At 38.5% G+C, this 15525-nt stretch overlaps 2 protein-coding genes across 13 annotated transcripts in view; one reads left to right on the forward strand and one right to left on the reverse strand.

Moving 5' to 3' along the window:
* The window catches only part of ATIC (5-aminoimidazole-4-carboxamide ribonucleotide formyltransferase/IMP cyclohydrolase), a 28570-nt gene extending 24488 nt beyond the window's left edge, over nt 1-4082 (forward strand). The window contains exons 14-16 of the mRNA XM_078071291.1: nt 1451-1633; nt 3186-3341; nt 3853-4082. Coding sequence (XP_077927417.1) covers nt 1451-1633; nt 3186-3341; nt 3853-3972 — 459 coding nt within the window. The 3' untranslated portion in view covers nt 3973-4082. The remainder of the gene's footprint in view (nt 1-1450; nt 1634-3185; nt 3342-3852) is intronic.
* An 8378-nt stretch (nt 4083-12460) lies between these two features.
* FN1 (fibronectin 1) overlaps nt 12461-15525 on the reverse strand; it is a 67125-nt gene continuing 64060 nt past the window's right edge. For all 12 annotated transcript variants that reach the window (XM_036085302.2, XM_036085296.2, XM_036085295.2 and 9 more), the window contains 2 exons: nt 13585-13692; nt 12461-13207 (listed from right to left, as the gene is read on the reverse strand). In XM_036085302.2, coding sequence (XP_035941195.1) covers nt 13136-13207; nt 13585-13692 — 180 coding nt within the window. In that variant the 3' untranslated portion in view covers nt 12461-13135. The remainder of the gene's footprint in view (nt 13208-13584; nt 13693-15525) is intronic.

A 15525-nucleotide genomic window follows, 5' to 3' on the forward strand; every position in this document is an offset into this window, starting at 1 on the left:
TGTTGTTTTACAAAATGATACTCATCCCTCAGGTCCTAGACTGCTTGGAAAGGAAAATCTGCCCACTCTTTCTCTTCTGGGTTTGTCAATATTTACTCAGTAACGTAGGGGACTGTTAAAGCTAGTGATGATCACAAACTGTCTTTGGGACAACGTATTAAAATTGGTCATATTGCTTCTTGGCTCAGACTGAGTTGACACATTTGGATTAGTGGGACTCTAATAGCTGCTATAAAACTAGTTTATTCACTCCCCTCCTCCTGATTGGTGTGGTATTTCTAGTGAAGACAGTAAAGAATGTTACTGCCACCCATTACTCAGTGTTTTTGCAGCTTGTTGGGTATTTTCACATATATTTCTAAGGTTACTTTACCAAGAATCTGTAGACCACAAGTTAATGTGATCTTTTAAAATCTGGTTTACTGAGACATAATTTATATACAATAAAATTCACTCTTTTTAAGTTTCAAGTTTTGAAGTTTTCCCAAATTATGTATAAATTTCCCAAAACACATATCCCAAGTTATGTGACCACTACCACAATCAAGATATTGAACGTTTGTTGCTGACGTTAATTAAGCAAGGTATTTAACTTGTTTCCTAGTGCGCTGAGCCATAGAATGCAGGACCATTTCCTAGTGCGCTGAGCCATAGAATGCAGGACTAAGCTAGCTCATCACTGGGGCCTCTTCTAACTCTGGACTAACCTCGTTCTGGTTTTACCGTAGCTTCAGCAGCATTGGGAGCCCTTTTCACAGTGTCTTGAACTCTTCTCTTAGCATTTGTTAAATTATTTGGCCCATAAGTCGGGGAGAGAAAGTGTGGATATTAATTAGCATGTGACCTGGAAGACTCTCTGAAATTCGGAATTTTAGTTGATTGTCAATTGTTTTTTGTTTGTTTTAAAGATTTTATTTATTTATTTGACTGAGAGAGACAGCGAGAGAGGGACACAAGCAGGGGCAGAGGGAGAGGGAGAAGCAGGCTTCCCGCTGAGCAGGGATCAATGCGGGGCTTGATCCCAGAACCCTGGGATCGTGACCTGAGCCGAAAGCAGACGTTTAACCAACTGAGCCACCCAGGTGCCCCTGATTGTCAATTGTTAAAAGATCTCATGTCTCTAATAATGAAAACTTAGGAGATTGTGGCTACTGGTCTCCTTTGACTCAGGTTCTAAGAAGTTCCAGTAAAACTAACTTCACTACTGATGTCCAGGAGTTCTAGAAACTTCCAGAGTATTAGTAGCCATACTTCAAATGTCACTGAAGAGGTAAAATGTATAAATAGTGGTTACAGACTTTTACCCTTACCTTTTAATGACTTAAAATTATATTTTGGCCTGATACTTTTTCCACCAAAATTGATAGATTTTAGGGAATATGCACAAAAGATCTGTTAAGAAAAATATGTTGTTGGAAGAGATAGTCATCTTACTGTTCATGTTCTTTAGGTTATTGGCATTGGAGCAGGACAGCAGTCTCGAATACACTGCACACGCCTTGCAGGGGATAAAGCAAACTATTGGTGGCTTAGACATCATCCACAGGTGCTTTCAATGAAGTTTAAAACTGGAGTGAAGAGAGCAGAAATCTCCAATGCCATTGATCAGTATGTTACTGGAACCATTGGCGAGGTAAAAGTCTTGTCATTGGGTTTGTGGGTAGAGTATACTGGTATGCTCACCTTTTTCTGTAACAGACTACCTTCATCACTGCTGAGAGAAAATGGTATTTTTCTTGAAATTTTACATTGTCTAAAATTGTAATTCTAAACTTCTTAACAATTCTTCATTGTCTGGCCTTTAACTTTGTTCACAGTTTTTCATCCCTTTCTGACCCCACAGACCTTCCCTGTCTTTTTAAATTATAACCATTGGTTTAGTTTTATATGTTTGTACTTCCCCTGTTGATTTTGAGCTTTTGATGGCAGGGGCTCTTTTGTCACCTATCTTGATGTTTCTGTCACAGTGCCAAGCATGATGCTTGCTACATGATAGGTGTGTATTCAACATGAAATAAAAATTATCTGATAGGTAATCAGGGTCTTCTCCCCCCACATTTTCTACCAGTGCCTTTAACAACTGTATATTTTTGTTACATTTTGTGTTCTTTAATGTCTTCGGTTTTAAAGAAGGTATATGAGAGCAGTAAAATTACAACTATCAAGTAGCCTACCAAAATTACAGAATTCAGCCCCATTTTTGGACATAGAAAGTGCTTAATCCTATATGGAAAACAAAAGAGAGAAGTCTGGTAATCAGACTCTCGATGGTCTTCTGAGGGGGTGAGTTGACCAAACTACCTTGTCTACAAATTCAGGGACAGGAATCCATGACATAATAAATGTCATTGAAGAATATGCCTTATAACCATAAAGTACTTAACATATAAGCCTTTCTTTTTTTACTTTAATATTTGTATTTCCTGTTTAATATTACCTAGCAAAATCCTGCTCATAGTTCTGGAAGAAGCTTTATATGTATGTGAACAAGAGTTAAAAGTACATTGTTTAAGCCAAAAAATCATCCAAAGTGGAAGCACCTTTTTTAAAATATGAATACCATGAATCATATCTTGATTCGTCTGTTAAGACTGACTATAGACTTGGGCGCCTGAGTGGCTCAGTTGGTTAAGCGACTGCCTTCGGCTCAGGTCATGATCCCGGAGTCCTGGGATCGAGTCCCACATGGGGCTCCCGGCTCAGCGGGGAGCCTGCTTCTCCCTCTGACCCTCTCCCCTCTCATGCTGTTTCTCTCTGGCTCACTCTCTAATAAACAAATAAATAAAATCTTAAAAAAAAAAAAAAAGACTGACTGTAGACTTGAGGCTGTGTAAATACAGTTCTGGAACATCCATCATCATCTGTTTGCTTGCTTTGACACAGGGATATAAAGTAGATCTCACTTAGGCAGAGATTAAAAAACAAAATATATTTAAAATAAACTGATTTACAAAGTAAATGGTATAATCTTTATTTGGTACACTTTAGAATTACTTTTCTTAATGAAATGTTAAAAGCATCCAAAAAAAAAAAAGATTCTAGAGATATATGTAAACTGGAATGAGCCATTGTAATTAAATCCTGGGGGAAATGCCCAAGTGCTTTCTGGCATTCTGATTTGCATCAGAAAGTACTAAAGATCATGCCCGAAATTTTACTCTCCTTTCTCCACCCTCTACTCTTAGGATGAAGATTTGATAAAGTGGAAGGCATTGTTTGAGGAAGTGCCTGAATTACTAACTGAAGAAGAGAAGAAGAAATGGGTTGACAAACTTAGTGAAGTTTCTGTCAGCTCTGATGCCTTTTTTCCTTTCAGGGATAATGTAGACAGAGCTAAAAGGGTAAGTATGGAATTGATGTGCATTTGCATAGAATTGATTATTATGTAAAAACTATTTCAGGGATGCCTGGGTGGCTCAGTTGGTTAAGCTTCTGCCTTCAGATCCCAGGACTCTGGGATCCAGCCCCACATCAGGCTCCCTGCTTAGCTAGTGGGGGGCGGGGAGGGGAATGATCTGCTTCTCCATCTCCCTCTGCTTGTGTGTTTTCTCTCTCTCTCTCAGAAAAATAAATCTTTTTTAAAAAAACTATTTCAGAAATCCTGCTTCTGTTTAAATTCTGTGAATTCTACATCCAGGTTACAGCAGTATGATATGTCAGTAATATTTAATTATTTTACTTTTCCGTTTGATGTATGAATAACCCAAATCCTATTATTTTCCTGTTTTGACTGAGTGAATCACTCTGCACTGTAAATCATTATTAGCTTATGCTTTCTAGAGGGGGATTTTGATTTTGGCATGTCTTAACCTAAAATTGTGTTTTGAAAGTCAGTGTCTCTTCTTCCCTCAGAGTGGTGTGGCCTACATTGCTGCTCCTTCTGGTTCTGCTGCTGACAAAGTTGTGATTGAGGCTTGCGATGAACTGGGAATAATCCTTGCTCATACGAATCTTCGGCTCTTTCATCACTGATTTCATTGCACAGTATTTTATGGTTTGCTTATGTGTAGGTGAAAAATCACATGTGACATTTTGACTGTCTTTTTTTAAAAAATAAAACATTAAGTCTTAGTCATCTTGGATCCATAGCTTTTGGTTGTATTTAATTTCTTAAAGTTATAGGCTGTCTAGCATACAAACATTACCCACAAATATTTGTGTGTAAGAAATACAGGAACATCCTTGCCTCCTGGAGCTCAGCTCATCCCAAAACATTGCCTGTGTGAAACATCTAAAAATCAGCAAGTAAGCCAGGGAAACTGAGCAGACCCTGGAGTTAGATAGCATAAGCATCCTGCAGTCTCCCTGGTTTTCTCCTAGGGGATTCCACTCATGCAGCTTTGCTTTTAGTCAGAGTTCTAAAAAGCTTGGTTGTCTCCTTTCTAAGCAAAAGTTTGAGATTTGTTTGAATTTTAGTGTGATGTATGGGTCAAGTTTCACTTTCTTTCCATACATTTATCCAGGTGTTTCACCATCATTTGAAAAAACTGTTGGATTGCCTGTTTGCTCAGTTAACCATTATTTGCAATGGGTCTATTTCTGGACTCTGTTCTGTTCCATAGTTATGTTTGTCCTAATGCCAGTACCATGCTGTCTTGAAAATTGTAGCTTTATAGTAAAATTTTGAAATCAGATCATGGGAGTCCTTCATCTTTGTCCTTTTTAAAAGTTGTTTTGGCTATTCCAGGGCTTCGGCATTTCCATATAAACTTTAGAACTAACTAGTCTATTTCTAGAAAAAAATTTTTTGGGATGTTGATTGGACTTGCATTGAATCCATAGATCAATTTGTGGAGATTTGTCATATCTCCTTTCCCTTTGAAGGTTGATCCTGTCTGGTTTCCACCATCTTTTGGTTGCTCTCCAGTGGTTTCAAGTAGATTTTGTAACATTTTTGTCCCATGTTCATAACTATCTGTAGGAGGGTTAGTCCAATACATTCTCCTCTATCCTTAAGAGAATTAGGAACACATGAATATCATAGGAAAATTTCTAGTCACTGTTTCCTTTTCTTAATTTTTTTTTTCTTAAGTGAATTCTAGCAAAGTATATTTTTTTCTCCTAGGAATTTGACCATATTGTCTCAGTTTTCAAGATTGTTGGCACATAGTAATATTTTTCTGAATTTTTAAAGGGTCTTTTTTTATGGAAGTTTTGGGATGGACACAATTAAATTACTTAAACTGTACCTGTCATCCAAGTACAACTCATGATCACTAGTTTTATCTACTGTTTCCCCACTTACCACTCCTCAACACTGATTATTTTGAAGCACAGTATAGGTATTTCCTCTGTAAATATTTTAGTTAAAGTAACTCGAATTTTTAAAGTAGTGTACTTACTTTTTGAAATATATAATCATGCCTACCTGCTGAGAGAGCCAAGAAATAATGATACCTCGATAGCAGTGAGCATACCTAGGGCCAGGTTCTTGGTTTCTAATGCCACTCAAGTAAAAGGATTCAGGACTCCTTGGAGGCATAGCTGATTCTAGGACTGGGGTAGGAAATAATATGAGATGAGATGCCTGGAGCACCTTACAGTGCCAGAAAGTAAGGAAGGACTTTAAAAACAAGCACATCATGGGAGTATGTCAAAGGACATGGGAGCCAACTGAAAGGATTCCCAATAGCCAAAGCTGGAATCATTTGAGCAACAAAGTAATGTAACCCAATCTATGAAATATCTGAGGTCATGGCTGACCTAATAAAGGATTGAATAAATAAATGGAGAATCAGTCTGTGCAGAATTTTAAGTAATTTATATGGATATTCCACTTTCAAGAAGATGAGCATAACTCCCCACCCCTTAAGTGTAGGCTGTGCATAGTGACTTCTTTCCAAGGTGTGTAGCATTGAAAGGGGGATAAAGGAGTAGCTGCAGTGGAGAGACCTGACCGATAGCACCTCAGCCAGGTGATGAGGGTTTAAGAAGCATGTCATGTTGATAGTATGTACCTCCAAAGGGGAATGGCACTTGACCTCTTTGGTCTTCTTTCCAAAAATCTACAACCCCAGTTTAGTCATAGGAGAAGCATCAGGCAACTCCCAGTTGAAGGACATTCTATAAAATACCAGTACTGAAAACTGTCAAGATCATGAAAAACAAGGAAGGTCTGAGAACATCAATGTAGAGGAGACTAAGGATACATGTCGACTAAACGTAATGTCTCCAGGATAGACTTCTTGAACAGAAAAAGGATGCCGGGTAAAAAGTCCCAATGAAGTATGTACTTTAGTTATGGATCAATGTTGATTCATTAATGGTAACAAATGATGATAAAAGGAGAAACCAGGTGTAGGGCATATGGGAACTCTACCATCTTCACAAATTTTTTCTGTAAATCCCAAGTATTAGAAAATAAAAAGTTTATTTAAAAAAATACATAATCATACTTCAAGTATCACACTGAAAGGCATAACAGTTATTAATATCAAATACCCAGTCATTGTCCAGATCTTCCACATTGGCTTTTTTTTTTTTTTCCCAAAGAGTTTGTTGGTAATAAGATCCAAGCCTGAGACACACATTGCATTTGCCTGGTGCATCTCAAGTCACTTAGTTGACTGATTCCTCCTTTATTATTTATTTATTTATTTATTTTTTGCGGTCAATTATTGAAGATACCAGATTTTTGGTTCCATAGAGTTTCCAATATTCTGAATTTTGTTACTGCATTCCTGTAATGTCATTTTATTTCATTTGTGGCTCTGTTCCTTTATTTCTTTTAAACTGATAGTTGTAGCTTAATGATTTAAGTTTGACCTATCAACAGTAGAGAAAGATGGATTGAAACCTCCCTCTGTGAAGATGAGTTTACGAGTTTCTCCCTGCAGATTTATAAATGTGCTTCATGTATATTTGAAGCTAAAAAAGTACTTTTCATAGTGATTTTATGTACTCCAATCCTACTAACAATTTTTGTCTTAGATAAAATTATTTTATCTAATATGAACATAGCTAGACTAGCTCTTTTTTGGTTTATATTATGTCTAATACCGCTTTTCATTCTTTGGTGCTCTTATGCTTTAGGTGCAGGTATATCTGGAATCTGTTTTTGTTTTTAATGCAACTTGCCAACTCGGCTTATTTATATTCATTTCAATTATTGATATATTTGGACCCTATTTCTACCATCCTATAGTTTGAACCACTTTTTATTCCTTTTATACCATTGCTTTAAATTGATAGCTATATTTCTCCTGTAATAGGAACTTCACCTGCTTAATGAACATTTCCCCATTCCTACCCTTCAAAGCCCCCATAATGTCGATTCCTAGACTTTTCAATTCTGTGTTAGAGACAGACATTTTCTCTTAGGCTTTGTTGTTTTTTAAGACAAGCTTTCCAAGGTTTCTGTTAACCTTTACTTCACATACCTCTTGCCATTTCTCCTGAGTTTATCTCTCCTCAAGTAGAAGCTGTATGCAATGTGGTCTACTAGGAACAAATTCATTTTTAAAAATAAATTATAAGTCATGCCTGTGGAAAGTGCATAAAACACCTACAGTTTAAAGAATAATTTGTAGGGGCGCCTGAGTGGCTCAGTCATTGGGCATCTGCCTTCGGCTCAGGTCATGATCCCGGGGTCCTCCGATCGAGCCCCGCATTGGGCTCCCTGCTCCGCGGGAAGCCTGCTTCTCCCTCTCCCACTCCCCCTGCTTGTGTTCCCTCTCTCGCTGTGTCTCTCTCTGTCAAATAAATAAAATCTTAAAAAATAATAATAATAATTTGTAAACACCTACGTCGCCTCTAGCCAGGCCAAGAAAGATAACTTTGCCAGTAGCTCCCATGCCCATTGATACGCCTCTTCCGGATTATTTTCCCATTTTTCCCTCCAGAAAACAACCTTGTGCCTTTTATGATAATCACTAACTTGTGTTGCCTCTCATCGGTTGGGTGATCTTGGGCATGTTGTTTGACCTCTTGCAGTTTGTTTCCTCACCTATAAAATAGGGATGGATTTGCTCCTGGAGAGGGTGAGTAGCTCTCCGTTAAAAGCACTTCTGGTTAAAACCACAGGAAACTAGTTTTTCAGGTTCAAGTCCCAACTCTGCTACCTAGGAGCTGCGTGATGTTAGGTTATTCACTCAGCATTTCCCTCACTTTCTGTTTGTAAACTGATGATGATAACAGTACCCACCTTGTAGGGTTGGTATGAGGAGTAGATGAGACAAAGTTTGTAAGAACACTTAGGACACCATCCGGAACAAAAAATACCATTTGTAAAAAATGCTAGGGTCGCCTGGCTGGCACAGTTGGGTTAGGCGTCTGACTCTTGGTTTTGGCTCAGATCGTGATCTCATGGTTGTGAGATCGAGCCCTGTGTCAGGCTTCATGCTCAGCGCAGAATCTGCTTGAGATTCTCTTTCCCTCTCCCTGCCCCTTCTGCTTGTGCTCTCTCTCTTTCAAATAAATCTTTTAAAAAATGCTAGTCATTATTCATAATGCTTTGGTGTATATGGAAGCATGGGAGGTAGTGGAGGAGGATATTAATGCGTGGAAATGGCTTAAAAAATAGTAAATGTATATTTATGGGAGTTTTTTTTCAGTTTCTGAATAGGTAGCCAAGAGATTTCTGAGTTCTTTCAACCTTTCATCTATTCTGTTTCCCCACACCTCACTTCTTACCATTAAACAAAAGGATATTACAGAGACTTTCTGTAAGTAAAGTGCATTTTCTTCTTTTTTATTGAAATAAGATTCACATAACAAAATTGACCATTTTAACAATTTCAAAGTGTACAAGTCAGTGATTTTAAGTGCTATATATTCACAAATTTATATCACCATCACCACTGCCTAATTCTGGAACATTTTCATCACCCCAAAACAAAGCCCATCCCCATGAGCAGTTATTCTCTGTTCCTCCCTTCCCCGCCGCCCCTAGTAACCATTAATCTACTTTCTCTGTTGGTTTGCCTATTCTGGACACTTCATATAAATGGACTCATGATATGTGGCCTTTTGTGCCTGACTTCATTCACTTAGTGTTTTCAAGGTTTATGTTGTAGCATGTTTCAGAACTTCATTCCTTTTAACAGTCAAATAGTATTCCATTGTATGGATATATCACATTTTGTTTATCTACTCATCAGTTTATAAACATTCGGGTTGTTTCCACCTTTTGGCTATTATGAATAATGGTGTGATGAACGTGTGTGTACAAGTTTTTTATGTGAACATATGTTTTCAGTTCTCCAGGGTATATACGTAGGAGTGGAATTGCTGGGTACTATGGCAGTTCTGGGGTTAACTTTTTGCAGAACCACCAAACTGTTTTCCACAGCAGCTGGACCATTTTACTTTTCCACCAGAATGTATGAGGGTTTCAATTTCTCCACCAAGGCGGCATGTTTTTGAGTCAAATACAGCTTTCAGCGCTTGGCTCAGCATCTTATGACTAATGCTGAATTATACAGATCAGTAGATTTCATTGTAAAGTCCTGTCCGGTGGTTTGCTGGCAGAGACCATGTTTCCTTCTGGAACAAAATGGCAGTTTCCAAAGTACCGTAACGTGAGGAGAGAAAAGAGAAGGCCAAGGGAGAATCGTTGGCCTTCATTGTATTTTATGTAAGAGGAGCCTGCTGTGGTGGGCAGCGTGCAGGACATGGGATTCCAGCACCAGTGAGCCCAGGATGCAGTCGATCAGCCTCCCACAGCCTCCAAGCAGTACTAACAGGGAGTCTTCGGGGGCTCCACACCAGAGCTATTTTAGAGAGAGATTTGGCTCCCAAGATTGTTGAAACCCACATGTCTCTAAAGAGTAAGTAAAAAGGAATTCAAGGAAATGTAAAACATGCTTTAATATCTCATACCTGACTCTACTGAGGAATGTTAAAAAAGGAATTTACGTTTTTGGCTTTCAGCTGAAGCACCATTTCTCTGCTCTTTTATTGCAGTATTTTCTTTCCTTCCTCTGTAATTTATATAGATTTTTGTTTGCAATTCAAATTAATCTTTTATTTTAATGAAGCTACAGAGTGAGACAATGTGGCGAACTTTCATTTAAAATAGCACCATATACTCTTTAAAAAGAATTTTCTTAGTCTGAAAAACCCATGGTAGTGCATGGTCATCTTTGTGCTGCTTCTGCTTTATCAGCCCTTATGGTTATCTGTAAATGTTCCCAAACATAAGAAGTCCCAAGAGTGGTCTTCTTCTTCTTTTTTTTTTTTAATGGTTGAAATATATTTCCTGAAAATGGGATTTTTTAATTGTAGCCTGCCACTTTCCCTACCACAGTAATGGGAATTTACTGAATAGGAAGCAATTTCAGCATTTAAATGTGCTGATGTGATGTTTCTTAATCACCTTAATGAGTTTCATGCAACTAGAAATGGAATAGAATTGTCAATGGAAATATAATTAAATAGAAAAGTCATTTCCTATACTTGTAATTTCCACCTGATCTTTTCTTTATTCACCGCCTTAGAAAGTGTGCTTCACAGACTTATAGTGACATTATTATACACACTAATTTGCATCATTCACTTAGGTCATCAGCACTGAAAACAATATAAAAACACAAATTTTGTTACAAATCGAATGCAGCAAGGCAAAGTAAAGCTTCAAATCTACAATTTTTCTTTTTAAAATCTGATATGTTTACTAGTTTTACCTAATTTTTTCTTCAATTGGCAATTTCTTGCCTGAATCGAGATTGGTCTTTTAATTATGCCTTTTCAATTTGGCCTGTTTAAGAATTCTCGGGGGAAGAAGTATCATGAGTCAGTAAAAACTGTAAAAGAACTTTGGAAATCCTCTTGGTTCTCATGCTTGAATGATTTTACTGAGAAATGGTAAAAAAAGAAAGTTTTACCATTCTTGCATTTTGATGCCAAAACATAAAAGACCGTTTAAATTTGTTTAATTTGTTCTTATTATTTAAATATAGTTACTGGTTCACTATTGAAAGTTTAATTTGTAAGATTAATACACTGCTTTTGAGAATCTAGCAGACATTCTGGAAAAAGTGTATGTTAAAATCTTAAATGTGGAGCTTGTGTCTTCTACATTTCATTTATAAATTGTCAGAAGGGCTTGCTTTCCATTTAATTAATACAGTCCAAGTGGATTTACTTAAACTCACATTTGGGAAGATAGTTTTAGGTTTGCAGATAGGCAAGTGGTTTGAAGCACATTCTCAACTGATAGCTGTTCTTTCCTTATGTTTTAAAATATAAAGACTTTTAAGCAAGATGGAGTTGAGGTATAGACCTTCACCTGCATGTTACCTGGGCCTCCTCTTCACATATGAAGACGAGGGGACCAGCCTGCTTTCTCTCAGGCCTGCATCTTCAGTGGTACTTCCCACTGCATGTTGTGTAGATTTATATTGAATCACATTTTTTCTTAAGTGATTAGTGATGACACATGTGAGACGGTCATATAATATCACCATGATCTGTTTCTTCTGTGATTTTTTTTTTTTTTTAAACATATACAGAGCTGCTGCTGTCTTGGTCATTACTGGCCTAATGAAGCTGAATGATTAGGAAAGTTAAACAAAAATCTGGGCTTTGGGTCTGTGTCTTGCTAAGGAAAACTAATCTGAGCTGCATTCTTTATAAAATTAGACTGCAAAACCTCCTCCCAATGAGATACTAAATGTTAGGGCATTTTGTAAACTGTAAATCAATTCAAATGTGAGATTTTTTTTTTTTTAAACAAATGAATCCTGAGGAAATCTCTTTGTAGTTAGTCTTAATATTCATTGGCAGGTGTTTATTGAAATATTTTTTCCATTACACAATAATGTATAAAAATATTGTATATTATGAATTACTAATTTTTTACTAATTAAAAATCAGCTATCTCCAGTGCCATTATTTACTATTCTAGATGCCAGATTTAATCTCAAAGTTTTGTCATTTCCCCAAAGTTAAATTGAAAAGGAGGTGTCCTTTGTAGATCAGGAGTTTTGCAAACTCTGTCCTGCTGGGGCACCCTGAAAGTGTCAGCTGGCAGGCATCAAGAGGACCTGGGGTTGAGGTTCTTGTATCACACCATTGCCCTAAGACAAATCTCCTCTAGGATGTGCTATTCAAGTTGTTTTAACATCTCATCTTTTTTTCTTCCTAGAAGGTAACCTCTTTGAATAGGTGTTTATTCAGTGAGGGGAAGAAGGGAAGGAGGGGGAATGATGTTTGGAATAGAACAAAAAAAGATTCAGTCCCACTTCTGAAGAGCTGGCTACCAAGTTCAACAATATTTGAGTCCACTAAAGTCCGGGAAAACAGAGATATGAAACTAGCCCTATTACTGAAGAGATGAAATATCAAGAATGAATCTGTTCTTGTAGTGACAGACTTGGAAAATTTTGTACTTAAATCTCCAAGGAGAGAGCTATACACATCATAGGTTTTCAAATGTTTGCTGAATTGAAGAGGAACATTCATGGGGAATCTTCTTTTCCCCCAAATTTCTTTATGCAAAAAAGAAGCCACGACATTCAAGTTGTGGAATGTAAATCTTTTATTAAACGGTTGTCTTTCCACAGTAGTAAAGCTTTGGCACATACAGTATAAAAAATAATCACCAACCATAATTATACCAAATTCCTCTTATCAACTGCATACTAAATGTCTTCAATACAATTTTTTCCATATAAAAATACTGGGAAAAATTGATAAATAACAGATAAGAGAAAGATATTACTAGAATCATTTGAAAAAGGTGAATACTGTGGATATTTTAAATATCACAGTAACAAGGACATGCCGTTCTTACAATATCGCAGGCCAGTGAAGTGGAAGCAGAAGTGTTTGGGTAACTTTCCTACTTAAAATTTCAGAGGATACCATTTCAATGCATCTTTATGTTGGTTGGTGCCTGTGCTCCCTGTCGATCCCAAACCAAATCACAAGTGAGAATCATTCCATTTAAAATACTGAGCGGTATTGAATACTTCAGAGCAGAACGGGCAATGTACGGCCCCCACTTACGAGAAAAGTCTCAAAACACTCCCAGGGGTGATGCTTGGAGAAGCTGTGAGTTGAGCTGAAGCTGGAGAAGTTACTCCAGAGCAAAAGGGCTTAAGAGAGAAACACTCTAAGATGGGGTCTGCTAACATCACTCCAGTTTGGATGGACCTTGACAGAGATCCATGCTTGTTCCTCTGGGTCCGAAATATTACTCTCGGGAATCTTCTCTGTCAGCCTGTACATCTATAGGCATGAAGCATTCAATGGGGCAGTTGACGTTCTGTTAAAACAGAAAAAGGAAAAAAAAAAACAGCCTTCTGTTAAAATAGAAGAAAAATACACCAAAAAAAAAATCCTGTGAGGCGTACGGAATAAAAGCGGAGAGGCTTTGATGACAACTGCTTACAGACAGGAGAATGTTCCTGGCTTCGGGAACTTAGCAATGTACTGGGCAATAGGAGATCTTCAAACGTTTTGATAAATTTGAACCTAAATTGTGTTACAGGGTACAGTCTTCTACTCAAGGCATTTAAAAGATGTTTTTAACAATAAGGAACACTTGGCTCATTCAGAAGAAAGGTACCTACAGAAGGAGACTCCCTACTAGGTATCTAACTGCGTTTAGGGGAGAAACACTCAAGGTGCAGGTGCACGTACAGTGTTAGTTCTCTGATGGTATCTTTGCGAGTACTGGTTGTAGTGGCCGGTGGAGCCTTCCTGACCGGGTTCAGCCCCTGGTCTGCGGCAGTTGTCACAGCGCCAGCCCTGAGAGAACACAGACATGAAGTCAAACGCGGTTTACGATCACCCAAGAACATCACCATTAGTGCTTGCATTAAAGAAGAATTTCAGGTCTTACCTCTTGGCAATGTATGAGCAGTTAATCTCTCTGATGCTGATTTTAGGCATTTATAACTTTTAGAATACATTTTGGCATATTACTCATATCTTCTGATCACTCCTGTCTATTTATGGTTTTCCTGAAATGTCCTCCCTTCTCTTCCCATTCAAACCCCATCCATCTGCTAAGGCTCATTCCAGTCCCAACTTCCTAAGTACACTTTCTGTACTAGAAGACACAGAGAAGTTTTCCCAGAATCCTAGAGCTTTCTACAAGGGAGTTGAGATCACAGGACAAACACCCTCATTTTACAGGAAATGCAGCCCCAAAGACTGCCTTGCTCGGAGCAAGTGGGAGGAGATCCACACAGTGAAGTGCTCTTGATTTGGGACTGCCCCCCAGTTGAGTGATGCCTGGCCATGCTCCTTCTGCTGTCCCTTCCTTCCTGCATTGCCATGGCCAGTGGACGCTGTAGCTTTTCATCTGGCCACACCTGGGATAAGAGATGGGAACAGGACTGAGCTGAGCCACTAAGACTTCTCCCTGAGATTATTTCTAGAAATGTGAGGAGACGTGTTCTCCTTCACTGTTGCTGCTAAGCCTATAGGGGATAAACACAGAGCTAATAGAGGTCATCTTTTTCACTATCAGCAGGGGCTTCTGGAAAACAAAGCCAATACAAAGGAACAAAGCAGGGGCGCCTGGGTGGCTCAGTTGGTTAAGCAACTGCCTTCGGCTCAGGTCATGATCCTGGAGTCCAGGGATCGAGTCCCACATCGGGCTCCCTGCTCAGCGGGGAATCTGCTTCTCCCTCTGACCCTCCCCCCTCTCATGCTCTCTCTCTGTCTCATTCGTTCTCTCTCAAATAAATAACTAAAATCTTAAAAAAAAACACAAAGGAACAAAGCATATGAGAGAGTGAGAGACTCTGAATACCACTGTTGGACTGGTCCTGAAGCGGGTAGATCCTGGACTCTTGTTACGTCTTTCTTTTGCCTTAATCAACCTGAGCTGACCTTTCCTCTTACAACCAAAAGAACCTTAAATAATACAATCACTTTCTTCCTTATACTGTCACTTAAATATTCCAGACATATTTCTCCATTTAAAAGCATATTCCCCATAACACCTAATACAATACAGGTAAATACCTACTTACAGAGTCACTGAATCTTGCTTTCACATAAAAATGTAACAGTTTCCACTGCTGTCTTAAGTGTTTCATTTAGCACTTTCTTTAGAACAGAATAGGTGTCACAAATGAAAGGTCTCATGTGCATAAATACTGAGGAGATGCTGAAGTGAGACCACATTCTACAAATTCACTTTCCATCACACATTTCTATACCAGCCACTTACCAGAAAAGTTCCACCATCACAGTCTTTATAGGTGTTAATGAGAGACAGGGCACCTCCACAGCTTTTCTCTATCAGAATGGGGAGCCTCTCCCTCCCCACCTAACCACTACGGGTGGAAGGAGATCAGAGTAGTTTCCATGGGCTGCCCCAGGTCCTCAGGTGGGGCAGAGCCAGACCCCTGAAGACCCTTTCCTGCTGCAGGACTAATTTTCCTAAAAACCACTTTCCATCATGCTCCCTTTCTTCTTGGGTACCTACAATTGGCTAATGCAATAGGCTTCAGCCAGTGAATCTTACCCTGGGGGGGGGGAGCATGGTCTTCATGTATCAGAATGTGAGGAGCTGTTGGAGATGGTATGTTTTCATTGGAAACAAAGGAATGTTATATTCCTTTGCTT

Source organism: Halichoerus grypus, chromosome 4 (genome assembly GCF_964656455.1).
Source record: "Halichoerus grypus chromosome 4, mHalGry1.hap1.1, whole genome shotgun sequence".
Lineage (NCBI taxonomy): Eukaryota > Metazoa > Chordata > Mammalia > Carnivora > Phocidae > Halichoerus > Halichoerus grypus.